Source organism: Colossoma macropomum, unplaced genomic scaffold (assembly GCF_904425465.1).
Source record: "Colossoma macropomum unplaced genomic scaffold, Colossoma_macropomum, whole genome shotgun sequence".
NCBI lineage: Eukaryota > Metazoa > Chordata > Actinopteri > Characiformes > Serrasalmidae > Colossoma > Colossoma macropomum.
The window spans coordinates 18289213-18306690 of NW_023494795.1; the positions used below are offsets into that span (position 1 = coordinate 18289213).

Sequence of the window (17478 nt, forward strand, 5' to 3'; positions counted from 1 at the left end):
TGCCTACCAGCTATTTGTTTAGAAAAAGCAAGGAATGTACATGCATGCTTGGAAGCTTGAGTGTAGTATTTGCACACATGCATTGTTGTTTGAATCTCAGATTAAATGCATAACATGCAGGGCTGACTCAAAAGGAGGAAAACCTTTACCACACCTTTTTGTCTTAATCGCTGTATGTGTACAGTGTTGTACTGATTCTCTGAAACTTTACAATAGTAAAGCTCTTTTCCAGCGATGCTGTGGAATCTCTTAACAAGTAGCTGACAGAGTGCCAGCAAGACTAGCCGATAAGTGATGTTTACTCCACAGACCTGCAGTGCCAGTTAATAACCACCGGGGGTAAATCCAGCAGATCAGTTAAATGGGCCCAGTGGTGGCGATTAAACAGAAGCACTGTCTAACTAGGATTGTCATGATACTAGAATTTTCACTTTAATACCAAGTGTAGTACCACAAAACTTTGTAACAAAATGTTAATATGGAAAAAATTACATCATCAGACTTCCCAGTTTTTATGTAGTTTAACCCAGAAAGATTCAAATAGTTTAATTTTGCCAATAAAAATATAGCATATTGCCTGATATTTATTAAACTGTATAGAAAACAAGTAAAATATGCATATTGTAAGTCACTTGTAGGCAGAATACAGTGTGAAAGTTAATATAGTATTAATAAAGCACTGAATATTTTTTTCTGTTTTCATATATCTGCCTATATTCAACCCAATGAATGAAAATGCACCCAATTCGTTCTCTGTTTGCTCAGATGTAAACATTTGTGATTGTGAAAGCTAACCGCTGGGAACATTTTTGCAGGGAGCTTAAATAATTGCAATCAGGCTGTTATGTAATAGTTGACAGGCCTATTGTGAGGTTAGTCAGGAACTCTGTCCAAGCTGAATGTGCTTTGTGAGACGAGCCCCAGGTGAGGGTGTATGGGATATGTTTATGACCTGACTGTGAAACTGGTTTTGACCAAAAGTGTAGCCGGCTTGTGTATAGATTCCTATTGTGTATAGTGTGTAATTTTACAGGACGTTAAGACCATCTGTAACTACTACTGCACTAGAATGGTGTTATGTTTATGAAATAAACCAGATTTCTCAGGTATTGTGTAATTGCTATTCTTAACTTTTGATTAAAGGCAAGAGAGAGACCTCTTTTAGTTAGTTTTAAGTAGATGACAGCTGTGTTTCAGCATTTAACCTTGGTATCTAAGATGCAGGGTAGAAAAATCGGGTACATTTTGAAGAAAATCAAAAGTGCAGAAAGTTTTGTTGTTAAGAACTTTAAGTAACCTCAGTGTGCATGATTGAGACAGTGACAATACTGCTATTCATGTGATGGAAAGCACTTTCTCAGAAACGCCTCTCTTGTGCCATTGGTTTTGTAGTAGTGTTTTGTGGCATTCTGTTGTTGTATTTGTGGCTCTTTGTGCATGCGCATATTTGCCCAAGAGTTCTGTGTATTGATATGGTATCTGATATGGCAGTGTCATGCAAGAGGTGCCTGGTTTAATTAGTATTGATTGTGATTGAGGCTGTGTCCATGCTCCGTTCTACAGAGTTCAGTCACTGTACACCCCAGAGAAACGCTGATGATTTGCAGTGAACATGCTGCACAGCGATGCACAGTCTCTTAATTGCAATTCATAATTTCACCAATCAGGATCAAGGACTGTTTGACATAATTGTAAAATGTTGTAATTTTTACTATATATATACCTGGATTAGCATTTATTTTGACGATTAAGTAAACAAGTTTTTTAAAAAAGACTAAATAATACAAATGTACTAAATTAAATCTTTGCCAACTATGAATAGCCTTTCAAAGATTCAAAAGTATAATATTGGAAAAAGATAAAGAGGAAGAATTCTTTTAAAAACACTGAGGCAAAAGAGCAAATAAATGATTGCCTGTTAAGATATTTTTTGCTGCAAGAGGGACAGATTCATGGAGATCATTTTAATAGATTTTTGTAATTGAGTTTAATCAAATTACCCTCATGATATTTGTTTTAGTGTTTGTTGATCTACAGGCATGCTAGATCTGTTTCCTTCTAAGTCTTTAAAATTGTATGTTGTGCACGTCCATGTTTTTTTAAAGACTGAGTTTGAATGCTTAGTCATGCCTTGTAATCTGTTTAGGCATTAGTCTTGTCTGATTTTTGTTTTTGAATTTAGATGCACTATCTGTCTGGAACGCTCCATCCGTCCGTTGAAGCCGTGTCATTCTCATGATATCTCCTCTTGACCTCAGAGCAGCCAATGAAGTTTGCAGAAGTGCATTGAACAACCAATGAGCTTGAGTTAGGGACACATGACCAGGCTGTCAAAATGTTCAGTGTACATGGCACAGTGCTATGGCTTGTGCCCTGCAGCACTACAGTGCCATCAGTGTCACACAGCCAGTCAGCTGAAGAGCGCACCCCTTCCCCTTCTCCTCGTCTGTTTGCGTGTGACTCATCCAGCCAATAGAGAGCTGAGGAAAGAGTGCGCTGACTAACACGCTGTTGTTGGGGGACTTTGGCGAAGGCATACTCACCATTTCGCTGATAACTTTCCAGGATGTAGCTGCGACAGATTACATCTTGAAAAGATAAAGAAGAGTTTGGGCAGAACTGTTACTGTGTGCCTGATATGGCCATTGACTTAGAAACAAGCTAACAGGCTAATTTTGGCATCTCTTTCCCTTTTTTTCAGCAGTACATTCAAAGCAATATTGATGGGAAATAGCTTTATGTAGCTATAAAATGTATTTGTTTGATGTCGTTTGATGTTCTTAAACAGAGATGTTTTAACTTCCCAATAGAAGGTTCTGTCACAAATAAACTGAGATTCCATTAACGTGAAGAACTGACTATTCACATGCTGAAGTTATTGCTGTTTTACAAAACTTTGTGCTGGTTCCAGTCCCAAATATGCAACCATTAGTTTTAACAGTTACTCAAAAGTTCTTGTTGCCCCCAGCCTTCTTCACTGGCCTCATTACAAATTCATTCATCTTCCTTAATGCATCCTTCAGAATTGTCAACCTTGGAATTGAGTAGCTCCTCAAATATGAATGCTGGCTCTCATAAAAATAAAAAAACCTTTTAATAAAGAAAGTGGATGAGCTCAGGAAGATTTAACTTTGTGCTTTTTAGAGACTTTTTTTTGTTTTTAGTGCAAAGGACCTTATGGTTTATCAAGCTTATCCTTCAAGGGTTAAAAGGGCATTCTATCCAAAATGAAATGTATATGTACCTACTCGCCTTCTCCTGAGTTTTTAGAGCAAGGGTGTCCAACTGAATTCCTTTTGGGCCACAGCTCCACAGAGATTAGCATTTTTTTCTTTTTTCATCTCATGAACATCTTGCTAATTAACTGATGAGTTGGATCAGGTGTGCTTAATAAGGCAGAGTGCTAAACTCTGAATAGCTGTGGCCTGGAAGGAAGATAGTTTTACACCCCTACTCTAGAGCAAGATTTATTTGTTTAAAGGCTAGAACTACTCTCTGCTGGTTATATATCTTTGTAGTCACATTTTTATTTGTTTAATGCATGTGGGGTACGTACTATGCAAAGGTTCTAGTAACATTTGCGTATGGCATGCTGAGTGTTGTAGTTAGAAGATGTAGATGGATGTAGAACAAAAAAGGATATTAACTTGTGATTTTTTTAAAACAGTAAGGCTAAGGGAAAGGATGGGCAAATTTACAATATTGTGATAAATTGCTTCACATTATGTCACAGTATGCTTTTCTCTTCTTGCTGTGGATATTGTCAGTACTTAAAGAACACTAACCAACTGAATGTTTCATCACAAAGAGAACATAGAGATGCAAGGTCTTCTGTACAGCTGTAAGTAAAGTACATTTGGTAGTTTTGATCCCATGCTACTCATCTGTGTCCTTCAACAACAACCTCTGTAACGCAACAGCAAGAATCACATCTGGGGCTATTCCGAGGAGCTCACTAGTATAGTTTTGCGTCTTGTTAGAGTCTTTTTGTCCAGTTGACTGGTTGAACTGTAGTTGAATATCCTCTAAACATGGTAGGACAATATGGCCTCTCTACAGCCTATTTTACAAAGATAATTTTAAAAGTCAACGCATTAACCTTTTATACCTCGCAATTCTATTCAGTCAGAGTAAAGTCAACACATGCGAACCTTGGTACTACAATTTGCTTCCGTTTTGCTAGCCTACGTGTATCCACACGTGTTTTGGGGAAGTGATTGTGCTTAACAACAGGCTAAAATTAATCAGTCTATGTCTGGTGGGAATATACCAAGGCAGGAATATTAAAAGTGACCAACAACTTGTGTCCCACTGCCATGGTGTCAGCAGTACTTTGCAGTGCAAGCAGACCCTTGTTTACTGCCTGCTCAAGTCGTTGAGTACACTAAGCTCAGGTCAGGTGGTATCAGGTAGTGTTGGATGTTGGCATCTGTGCATTTTTTGTATGAGAAGATGAGCATGATATCGTTAAATGGACTTTAATCAGATTTACTGTAATGCTTTGTGAAATTCTCAACAAAAACCAAGTCTTCCTAGTTTTTTTTCTTAAATTTTTTTCTCAAGAAAGGTCCTAAGAAAAAGTCAGATTCATGAACTGCAGAATTGTTTGCACCTTTGTGCTCCTGAGTATGTGTGTGTGTGTGTGTGTGTGTGTGTGTGTGTGTGTGTGTGTGTGTGTGTGGATTCTAATATTACCCAAGAACCAATCTCAAATAAGAAAATGTAAAAATGACTTGAGTGAGTTTTAAGAAGAATTTTTATTTCTTAAGAACGGTTGGTGAATGAGGCCCATTGTGTTTATAGTTTTGATATGTATTTTTGTATTTTTATTTTTTAAACTAAGCGTATGTATACATACACTTTAACGTAGACTGTTTCACAGTAGCTAAGACATTCTAGCAGTGACAGCTTGTGGTGTAACTCTTGGCAGGACATCATGGAAATTCGGTGCCAGTTCAGAGCATTAGTATGGCCAAACTGCTCCAGTCATTGGCACCACTTTCCAACTGCTGTGAGTAATTTTCAGTTCTTCTCAGGGTGCAGAGCTTCTAGCCAGGCAGAAAACGTTTTGGGCAAATGGTGCCTGTAAATGTTTAGCTTGGTTCAGGTTTCCAGAACTCCTGTTGACTAAGGTTTTTTGCTCCAGTGAAAGCCAAGAGCACTCTGTGGATAATTAGAAACTTACAGTAAGTTCACAACTTTGTGTGAAACACTTGAGTGAAAAACACATCATGACTGACAGGCATAGACAAGACTGGTTAAAGTAGGCGCTTCGTTCAGTCACAGAAGGTAAGATGATCTGCTAATATGCAGGTGTGATTACATTATATTTAGTGATGACTTTCAAGTGTGTTTTCATCAGCGTTAGGAGTGTACACACTGATTTAGGTATTATGAGCTGGCTTCTTAACCCATTACAAAGCTTAGTTATAGTGCCATAACATGTCTGCTTACTCAGTTCTTAATCATGCACCGCAATATCCAGAAAGTTAAATAATATTTTTAGTCAAGTTCATCTTTTACCCTTTTTTGTGTAGAGAGTAAGCTTGGGTGATAATGTAAATTTAGATAAATTATTATTGTCTGCAGAATTATCATGATAAATGACATCATAGTGATCCTTATTGGGATACAGAGTACCACATGTGAGCATTACATACATCTTACCACATAGCTTGCGTTTTCCCTGGTGGTAATATAATTGCCATACGGTTACCACCTGGGCTAGCTTGTGTAATTACTTAATAATTTAGCTTCTGTTATTACTTAATAATTAACAACAATACCCATATTCTGGCACATAAAAGAGAATTAAATAATAGTAATTTGCATAATGTCTGCCCTGACTTAGGGGGTTACAATATACTCTGCCCATGGTTCAGTTCCTTTCTTGGTACTTGCTTCATGATTCGATATGCTCACAGTATTTTAAACAAAATTTGAAAAAAAAAAATGACAAATCATGTTGCACAGCTTAATAATGAACATTCTGGAGTGCACTGTTGTAACACTATATGGCCAAAAGTATGTGGACACCACTTCTAATTATTGAGTTTGTGTTTTAGCCACATTTGTTGCTAACAGCTGTATAAAATCAAGCACATAGCCATGCAATGTTCATAGACAAACATTTGCAGTAGAAGTGGTCATATTAAAGAGCTGAGTTTAAACATGTTGTCGCTGTCATAAGATGTTGCATTGGTCACAAGTCAGCTCGTGAAATTGTTGTCCTACTAGATCTGCCCTGGTCAACTGTGCTATTATATTATATGATCAAAGTGCTATTATTGTGAAATGGAGGCATCTAGGAGCAACAACAGCTCAGCCATGAAGATGTAGATCATACAGTTGCTGAAGTGTGTAAAAAAATCACATCCTCTGTTGCATCACTCACTGAGCTGCACACAAGCCTAAGATCACTATGCGCAGTGCCTGTTGTTGGCTAGAGAGTTGTAAAGCATGCCATCACTGGACTCTGGAGTGATGAACCATGCATCAATATCTGGCAGTCTGATGGACAGATCTGTGTTTGGTGGATGCCTGGAGACCACGATTGGAGTGGGGCTGGTTATCAGGGTTTGGACTAGGCTCCTTAATTCCAGTGAAGGCTAATGCTCATGTTATAAAGCATACAAAAAAACTTTTTTACAATTATATGCTTACAACTTTGTGACAGCGGTTTGAGAAGGGCCCTTTCCTTGGCTGTGCCCTTGTACACAAAGCAATGTCCTTAAAGACACGGTTTGAATTGATGAATTGGAATGTTGATTGTGAGCTAGGCCCTCTCATCCAACTGGTGCCTGACCTCTGAAATGGTCTTTTAACTGAAAAGGCACAAATTCCCGCAGACACTCCAAAATCTTGTGGAAAGCCTTCCCTGAAGAGTGGAGGCTGTTTTTGGCCACAGAAGGGGCTAACTCAGTGCAGTTGCTTTCAAATGCATAATTAATACAAGTGCAAATTTATGCAAAATAGTGCCCGTTCTCCATGATGCACATTGTTACAGTTCTTCCATCGCAGTGTCACAGTGTCATAGTTACATGAGTAGCAATTATATAAATTATCATGATATTTGATAATATTGATTATGGACTCAAGGCTAGTAGGGAGTTACTTAGACTGGACATGTAAGAGACAGATGATGCCCAAAAAAGAAACATTTTAGCTTCTGAATCTACTTTGGCATACATTATTAAAATCTGTCTCTTCAAGATAAGGCTTCTTGTTTCACCATGACATCTGAACAAGAAACCATGCATCATTCATAAATCATGTGAAAAAGAGCTCTGTGATTTTTGACCCTGCTTTTTCTCTGCACTTTTCAGCCTTAGTAGAGTTTTGGTTAAAGTTCAGTATTCAGTTGATTTTTTTTATTTTTTTATTTTTTTTAAATCTTTAGTGATGTTTGTTTACCTGTATGTCTTCTTTTTTTGTCTACCAGCAGAGAATAAGCTATATAGTGTATACTGTACTTGTATTATAAATGCCTTTTTCTAACATATGGTTGAGAGTTGGCACCATATCAAGGCCCAGTGCTATTAGAGGAGGAGCATAAGAGGGATATAATGCAGTTAGAGCATTCAGGTGTGATGACTGTTGATCCCTGTGCCAGTGCCGGGGCACAAGTTCGCACTACTCACTGAGAAAGCCCATTAGCGTGATAAGAATGTGGTGTGTGGTTGTGTATGTAGGAGGATACATATACATAAACATCTTTCTCCCATACCTCCTCCCACCAGTCCCTTTGGATCTATGCCATTGTCTTCTGTGAGCTCAGGGGAGCATCATTCTGGACGGGGCTTGGTGACGCTACACCCTTTACAATCTTGATGAGAAGTGCACCCTCCTCAGTTGCTTTCGGGTTTCTTTTCTCTCTCTCTCTCTCTCTCTCGCTCTCTCTCTCTCAGCAGTCACACAGCGAGCATGACTCTTTAAGGCTTCTCTCTGCAGGGATTCCTTGCGCAAGGCTATTTGCTTACTACTCTGAGTGTGTTTTTCTGATGGGGGGAGTAAGGGACAGAGGTTTGTGTGCGTAGGGCTGTTTATAGAATTGTGTCTTGTTCGATACCTGAGGTATGAAGAAGTTTGTTACCATTGTCCTTCGTGGCCTGGTCAGCCTGTCTAAGGATAAGCCCTGGGGGAAGGAGCATGCTCAACATCTGAAGAGAGAGGGCAAGAAAGGATGGACTGCATCCAAGTGGAGTAAGGTGATGCTGTTAGTTGGCCTACAGGGTGGGAGGGGCCATCACCCTACAGTAACATGTACCTATATGGTAAGGTCTGAACTGTTTGTGTTGTGGCATTCAACAAAACCAACAAAAACGGGTCTATTATGCTAATTCTTGACTTAACTCCAGTGTCCTTGTATCAGCTTATTGACTTAAATCTTGGACTGTGCTTTTAAAAAGTGTTTTATTCTAGTCTAAACTAAGTGCTGCATACATATCAGGTGGTCAAACAAAATTGCTTGATGATCAGGTTGAGAAGCACACAGTTTCTCATCTGTGACTAACTTTAGCTACCTGCTGCATTAGTTTTATTTTCAGGTAAATGTGCTGATGTGAGATGATCTCTCTGACATTGAGGTGTTCGGTCTTCTCTTTTGGACACTGATGTAGCATGTGTACAGTAGTGCTGTGTATTGATTTAGCGGTGATATCAGTAATGCATCAGTATTCACAAACAGTGTCCTAGCATCATGATGTTGATGTTGGTTTGATATCAGAGTTTGTGCAATGTTTAGTGCCAATACAAAGTGTTAATTAAACTCCTGTTCTTGATGAGGTTTGTTTTTGTGGCACATCTGCATAACATGCTTTGTTTGTTTTAATTAACCAGTGAAAAAACACTGGTTATCAAAGATAACTTCAGCAAAATTAGCCTTCAGCCTGTAGATTTATGTTTTTGCACCGTCTAAAATATGAGTTTTGGAATAGCCTAGGTGTGGATTGAGTTATTGGCAGTGATCCAGTTTTTTCAAAGTTGCTTAAATTATAGTGTTTTCCCTAATTTCCTTATTCTGTGATTAATGTATAAAATAATTCCTTCCACTAGGAGGAAATCGCCATAATCGGCAAGATTATCATTAGTCTCCATTCTTCGCCACTGTCCAGTAGTCTTTATTTTATTGCACTTAATAGAATTGCTTGTTATTATGGTAATGGATTAGGTCTGATGTATTGATGTTGGGAGGGGTATGGTAATGGAAGGACTCAGCAGGGACTGTGCTCTCTCATCCTTGTTGGCAGTCGTAATCTTTTTATCCCCATTGTTCCGATTAATCTCATCAAAGAAGGACGGCTGCCACCGCTTCCTAACCACTTGGACATCTGAATTATGCATGCTCTTTTTTTCTTCTTCTCCCTTTTTATACTGCAGAGGAAAAATGACAGCGGTGCACATTTTTTGACATCACATTCATTTTGTCCTTTGCACGGAAAAGAGACTTTTTTTTTTTGGGGAGGAAAAAAGACGTGTTCAGTTTTTAGGATGATGCTATACTGGTGCAGTGCTGTCTGTTTGCTTGCTGTGTCATGGTGTGTTTTCTGCTTGGGTATGCACTGGAGGATTTAAAACATGTTTAGAATAACAATAGGAATGACTGAAAAAGGAAAACATTAAACTGTTCTTTCTCATCATGATGTGACCTTTATGCATTTTCCTATGCCCTAAGAAGCTTTCTTTATAGCTTCTAACTAGTGTCTGACTGCTCTTGTGATACATTTTGGAAGAAGCTTTGCTGACCAAGCCCTGTCCTGTGATATAAAAATTGCCACCTGTACTGCTTTTAAGAAGCTTACAATTCTGAAAATGTTGGCCAGTATAAGTTAATGTTGCCAGTCTGCAATGTCTGCAAGAGTTTTAGTTAAAGCGTGCTCCGAGATTCTCAGTTCTCATACATACACACATACACACACATTACATTGGCCAGACCCTACCTGTAAAACAAATTCACCATGTTCTGAGGACTTTTCAGTAATGAAATGCTGATGCTTTGGTGTAGCGTTTAATTACATAAGATTTCTGTGTCTTATCAGCTAGCTACTAATTGTTTGAGGATTACTTAACCTCCCCAGTTTGAAGAGTGGCCAGTGTAATTTCTGTTTGGCATTACTCCCTTCTAAGCGGATTCTCCTTAGCCCACTCTGACCAGGACAATGAACTTGCATGGTTGGAGGTGACGGTCAGATTCTCTCTTCAGATGTGACGACTATTGGAAAAATACCCACTGATGTGGTCATTGGGTCAGAGAAACTGCAAGACATTCAGAGTTCTGGCAAAGCCATAGCTTGAGCAAGGTCATCAAGTTATGTAATGCACTTCAAACTATAAAAACTTTGTTTGCTTCTGTCTATGTAAATTACTTGCACAGAGATGCAAGTAAAGGGAGTATTTAAAGTTAAGGCAGGGGGTTGGGGGGTGCCTGCTGAAGTCTGGTCCAGTAAAGGACAGCAGCAACATAATTGGTTTTGTGTTTACTTGTTGTGCGATAATTTCCTGCAGGCTTGTTAGAGCTGAGCTAATTTTTTTCTATGAGAAATTTTTATGAGAATGTTTGTCATCTTTGTATTGGCAGCCAAGAAAACTGAGTGTGGTTTAGAAAAATAAATGCTTTTAAAACAGAACCGTTTCTGTTTTATGAAAAATTGTGTTAATATAATATATATTTGTATATGTTATTGAATTTAAAGTTTTTGTACCCCATTTTTGAGCTCCATTTTTCTTAAAAACATCACTGGCAATGAAATGTAGAGAACTATTTAAGTTATTATTTATTTAGTATTATTAAGTAAATGTTAAGTTATTATCTTCGAATGCTTTAGAAGTTTAGGTTACTCAGAATTTTTTTTTTTTTTTCAGGTTGTCAAGTTAATATTTATAACTGGGTTTAGTAGTTGTTCTTATATAATTCATGTTCTTCATATATGAAAGCTTTTCTGTTTTATATCCTTATGATGTTCAGACTTATTTGGTGAAAGAGTTCTTTGTCTGCCCACATACGCCTGTGCTGTGAGTGGCTTTCCACAGCCTCGAGAACACTGGAACGATGTGTTCCTGGCTGGCGGTATTACAGTATGACGTTATGATTTGTGATTCATGCAAATTATTTTTCCAAAAGAAAACTTTACTTTATCTAATGAAATTTACACTTTGCTCATCTCACCGGTTTTTAATGAAGCACAACAGAACTGTGAAATAGGCAAATCAACATTTGAAAAAATATCTGTTTACATTAGTGATGCACAGTGATATTGGAGTCATATTATTATTATTATTATTATTATTATTATTGGTTATATAAAATATTTATGTGGTGTTTATTAATACTCCAGAAGAGCAGAATGTTTAGGTGTGTTAATATGCTAAAATGTCAGCATTTTATTCATTTTACTTCATTTTTAACCCTATAGAAATAAATGTTGTTCCTCTATAATGTGAATCCAGGTGGAGCTGCTTCTGATTTCTTAATTTTTTGAATGAGAGTGCAGATATGTCAGCAGATATGTACATGGAATATATCGGCAATGGCCCACATTATCAGTTTAAATTTCATGAAAGGAGTAGATGCTCTTATTTGTGAAGCGGACAAAACTGTATTCAAATCAAGCTTTTTCTTCACACATTTAGCAAATGCTTTTGTCTAAGGTAGTTTACAGTGGCAGTACAGTGCAAGTCTTGCTGCTAGATTATAGTTATTCTGGTTGCTGAATGGTGGGATCAAACCCCTTTGTCCGGGCTCAGGGCGAATGTACAGTCCAATGTGTTATTTGCTGTTAATGACTACTAAGACCAAGATAGAAACCTTAAACCTTAATAAATAATGACATGTAGTTGGCCCTCTGTGTGTTGATATTATTTTTAAACCCCAATATTGCAGTATTATACTGCATTGAATTTCCAACCCTTTTGTTTATTGCCAAAGGCTGAAAAATGTACATTTTAAGCATATCATAGCTCTACTCTGTGAAACTTTATGTGGATTCCAGTGAGGGCTTGGAAAGACAGTGTCTATTGAGTTGAGGGGCTGTGTTCAAAAAAACGATGTGGTAATATGTGGTGGAAAAGCTCAGTGGTGGCTGATTTGGCTAATTTATTTTTTTTTTATTTTCGTGAGCACGTTTGCTTGAGTTAAACATACTACGTGCAGCTCTAAGAGAGGGACATTTATAACATTCAACAAGATGCAAATGTGCTCTAATAGGTAAAGTCTTTATTTATTTATTTATTTATTTATTTATTTGTTTAAAAGGCTGCATTGAAGAAAAAAGTGACTTCGAAGTGTCATGCTTTCAGGACAAGCGGTTCGCAGAGTCAAGTTTAATCATTAGTTTATCGTGTGCTGTTGAGTGGATTAATGAAGTGAGTATCTTTTGCTAACTGTTGTTAAGATGTGTACTTCAGTAAGTTTCTCCTTCATAGATGTGATTGTGGTGGCTTATTAGTTTGTAGCTAGCTATGATTTACTATTTCGCCATTTTGTTCACTTGTTTGAGCTGTTATGTTTTATAGACGTGTTAAATGTTAATGCATCTGCTTTGTTTTGTAGCAGTGTTAAATACTCAAAGGATGACCCTACTGTGGCGTATGTGATCTGTGGCACATATTTGTGAAAATTTTCTTGTTCACTGATAGTTTTACAGCCAAAGACTCTCTCACATATGCAAATTTGCCCAAATACTGACTGCTGTTGTGGTGTCACCTCTTTGATTGAAAATACTTCACTTCTTTGATTGGAAATAGTTCACTCATCTGCTTCCCTGTGCTTCGACCAGCACCTTATTATTGTTACATTTTTTATTTTTGTTTGGAGGTTTTTATAAAAAAAATGTTATCAGTACCTCCACTACTCATCAGTACTGTAGTTTTAAAGGTATTATTTATTTATTCTTGCCAAGATCTGAATCATTTGATATTGGCCGATGCTGCATTCTGCATTTGTCCAATATTTGTATAATACAGCCATGCAGCCCATTCATTAATTTTCAAATCAGTCATTAGGTTGCATTCTAAAGGCTAGGCATGTTGGAGCCTTACCACTATGGGCAAATATTTTCCACAAGTTGTAATTGATGTTTTTCTTTTTCTGAGAGGAGTGAGCGAATGTTTGGCCAAGATCTGGTCTGGCAAATCTATAGCAATTAGTTTGAATTATTTTTGTTGTTTGCAGTGCATCATTGTCATTGCAATTCTCTGCCATGCCTGTGTCTTGTATTTGTGTTTGAATGTGGTAGCCTAATTCTACCCCAGTGTTTTGGTGCATTGCAAATGCAGAAAATTTGGGAATGACAAGTATTTGTTCATTCCTTGTGTTTTTACAAAGCATAACAGTCCTTTTATGGAACTCCCTGGGCTCCATTTGTCTCAAGCTGTGTACTGACAGCCTACTCACTACCTCAAGAGTGTGTGTGTCTGTGTCTGCATTTTCGTCTGCGTGTGCTCTGGGAATAGATGGCATCTTTGTCATTACCTAACTCAGACAAGTGAAATAACACAGGTCAGAGCTGGCTTCGTTGATGCACATAGCCTGGTGCCTCACTATCATCAGTAGTAGGGGACTCATTTGCTCCTATCTAGACCTTCGGGCCACAGTGAGTTTGATAAGTGGAGGTTAGAAGCTTCCCCAGCTCTTCTCCTCCTGCGCTGCAGCCTATCCGTCTCCTCTCTTTCATTCTTACCCCTGGAACTTCACTAACCATGTGTCACTCAATCTGACACACTTTGGCTACCTCTTCTCCTCAATCAGAATGTCTTATGACCTGGAATAGACTTGACGTCTTCCCTGGAGGTACTATATCTTTCAGCAGTGAAACAGTGCCCATGAGTAATATGCAGCAAAGCTCAGATGCTGCCAGGACTTTGTTGCTAGGAACATCTGCAGGGCTGAGCCTACAGCTGCTGCCGGTCTAAATGTGTTATTGCTGTAATGCTTCCAAAAGAAAGGACATGGGTGAGTGTGGGGAGTTTCAGTAGTAGACTTCTATCTCTTTGTCTGGTAATTGGGAATTTAGCAGAAATTGTGTTGAATTGTCTTACACTTTTCTTGCCCCCTAGTGGTTCTATAATTAGAATGACCTGGATTGTGAAGCAGGTCCTGGTTTTCTCTGATACAGGGGATGGCTCTCTTAGATATGTTTTTAGTCCTGACCAAGGTTAAACCAGGGATGTACATTGATATAGGAATTATGTTGATATCAGCAGATATTTGCTTAAAAAGTTACTCTCAACATTGAATATTTGTTCATGTTTATTACACTGCAGAAGTGCAAAATGTTTAGGACCAACCAAGTTGTTGAAAATAGTACATTCTCAACCTATTTCCTCATGACTGACTGTGTAGGCAGGTGTGCTCAAGTCTGGACCTGGTGATTTACAGCCCTGGAGAGTTTATTTCCAAATCTAATTTAACACACTTGATCTAATTAATCAGTGTTTAGGCACTTCTCTACATTAGAGCTATGAGAGGTGTGTAGGAACTAAATTTCTGGGCACGCTTAACATAAAATAACTCTTGTATTAATGTGATTTTCCTCCCTCTCTCATTCTCAGATGATTCTGACGGTGTATCTAAGTGATGGTGAGCAGGCTCTGACGGAGGTGCCCATCACTCCAGAGACAACTTGTCGTGATGTGGTGGAGTTCTGCAAGGAGCCAGGGGAGAGCGGCTGCCATCTGGCTGAAGTGTGGCGCGGCAATGGTATGACATTGTTCTTTTCTAGGTTGGGGGGTTGCTATGAACAGCACACCTCGTTAGTCTTATTGCGAGCTGTCGTTGGCTGTCCTTTACTCAATCCCCTGATAGGGATTTGGGTCTTTTGTGAAGTTTTTTATGTTCCACAGTAGAACGTGTTTTGAAAGCTAGACTAATTTTCTCGTTGGTGCCATGGTTTCTTTTGGAAAATTAGTGAACAATGTGTACAGTCAGAGACCGTCATTCATTTATTTCATTTCTCTCTCTCTCTCTCTCTCTCTCTCTCTCTCTCTCTCTCTCTCTGTTACTCTTTTTTGGCATCAGATGAAAAAGCAGAAAACAAATTTAGCATAAAATTATACAGAAGTATCAATAACCAGATATAATATACATTTTTTTTCACTATTTAGAGCGTCCACCTTTTACATTTCTTATTGTTCCTTCTTTTTGGGAGACTTGTTCTCAGTTTTCCAAAGCAATATGCAAGAATAATTTTCTATCCTTCTTGTAAACACCTCTAAAGTTCAAGAAATTGGTTGTATTTTCTGCTTCTCACAGTTCAAATAATCTCAAACACATGCAGTGATGCTGAACTCTATATTCTGGGGTTGTCAGTCCATTGTTCTGACAACTTCAGCATCTTCTTTGTTTGATTAGCATATGTTTAATTGTTGTTTTTCTGTTTCCTTTGCTCAGTAATGGATTCTTGACAGCTACACGCCCTTTCAAACCCATAGTATTGAATTGTCTTCTTGCAGAGGATGGATCGATAGAAACACTTTTTCAAATCTAAAACAACAGAAGCTTGATTTTCTTTTCTCTCTCAAAGATGAGCTCTTTAAGTATTGTTTATCTGGTGGTGACTGTGTTGGTGGTCTACCAGGTCTTTTTCAGGACAGTTGTCAGGACTCTGCATCTTTTAATGATTATTTTTTTAAGCTCCTGTTTTTTTCTTCGTTCAGTTGACTTTTCCCTACCTTATGCCTCTCTCCTTAAAAAAAAACAAAAAACAAAAAAAAAACAAAAGAACAATTTGTAATTAGTGGCTGTTTAGATTGAAAATGAAGTATATAAAGGGTGGTACATCATACTGTCTTTTAAAAGCACTGAGATTAACTGCAAGCTTAAAGTCTGCATATATATATATATATATATATATATATATATATATATATATATATATATATGTATATATATATATATATATAACTAATACTTAGTAACACCTGTATGCCGAGCGTTTATTCCAAAATCAAATGTGTTAATAGAGAGTAACTAATTAGAACAGGTTTCTGGATACTTTGGAACATATGGTATATGCAGATTATTTGAGAAAACAGAATCTGTGTGTCTTCTGTTCAGTCCATATCTGTTTGGAAATCAGAGATGTTTCTTTGGCCATGTTATGCTGTTGTATTTTTTTTGATTAAAAGAGCAGAAATATTGAATAATAAGGGGACTGAAAGTGAAAGACTTTTTGATGAGTTTGACTTATTTCACTTCTTAAAACATTTGGCTGGTCTTCGGACAAACACTACCTCTACATGTGGTCCTTGCATTGTTGTCGTCGTTGTTGTCGTCGTTGTTGTCGTTGTTATTATCATTATTATTATTATTATTATTATTATTATATGAAAGTTATCATTATATGAAAGTTGTCATTATATGCAAGTTATCATTATATTAAAAGCGTTATTATGGGGATTTGTGGATTTAGCCATCTCTTTCATCAATACCAGTGTCCTTTTTGCGTTGTTTTTCCCGCATCTTTCCCCCGTTCCACACCTCATATTTCCCGCAGTGTTGACTTCTATATGTGTTGATGAATCAAATTTAAAAAGGTTAATCTTCAGATATTTGTGGCTTGTATTTCCAATTTTAGTGTTAAGAATTGAAAATGGGAAATGAAATAATGAGAAAAGGCTAAGAATGCATGTTTTACATGAAACAGTATGTGTTTGTTTGTTTTGAGTTTGTTTTGAGAGGCAAAATGAAATTCAATATTTAATTGCAAACAAATGAAATGAATGGAAGATGCACGGATTGATTAGGTTCATGTCCAAACAAGTGTTACCAACGTCAACTAAGACTTCTGTAACTTCAGATTTACTTGTGTAAATCTGGGGGAGGTGGGTTTGAATGAATGGGATACCTTTGAAGCTCACAGAAGCTGTGTGTGATGGGAGCCTTTTATCTACTTCACTGTTGTCCAGGTCTGACAGACAATGAATATATAAAGTGAACTGATATTCCCATGTTTTCTGCCAGAAACACGTTTTTCCTGTCTCATTCATTCTACTTTTTTTTTTTGTTGTTGTTGTTGTTGTTTTTTTGTTTTTTTTTTCTTTCTCATTTCTTTTTTCTTTTGTTCGTTTTTTTTTTTTTGCTCCCCTCTGCCATCTTTTCACAACGCCATGGGCCATAACCGTACCTCACAGAGAGTTCTTCTTTTGGTGTGCTCATCACCATGTTCAACAAAATGTCATTTCTTGTCTAACAAAATGTCCATCACAGAGGCCTACTGCCCCTAACTCCATTAGTGGAGAGTAAGTGATGGTGATTGCTTGCGGCACACCATTGGTCTCCATTTTACTGTCACAATATACGGCCACATTCAGAATTATGTGAAAGTATGGCTCACCTCACCATGCCTTTTACAGGTTTGTTAGTAGTTATTTTTAAAGTGTTTTTTCCCCCAAATGACTCATTTGTTCCACTACCTGTGGTACTGATAGTGGAATGTTACAGATTACCGCTTCAGATGAATGACCACCAACAGCAGTCTGCTG

The 17478-nt window shown here is 37.6% G+C and overlaps 1 protein-coding gene across 3 annotated transcripts in view; it reads left to right on the forward strand.

Moving 5' to 3' along the window:
• The window catches only part of ppp1r13bb (protein phosphatase 1, regulatory subunit 13Bb), a 59868-nt gene that overhangs the window by 3675 nt on the left and 38715 nt on the right, over positions 1-17478 (forward strand). For all 3 annotated transcript variants that reach the window (XM_036581706.1, XM_036581708.1, XM_036581707.1), the window contains exon 3: positions 14548-14695. In XM_036581706.1, the coding sequence (XP_036437599.1) occupies positions 14548-14695 (148 nt within the window). The remainder of the gene's footprint in view (positions 1-14547; positions 14696-17478) is intronic.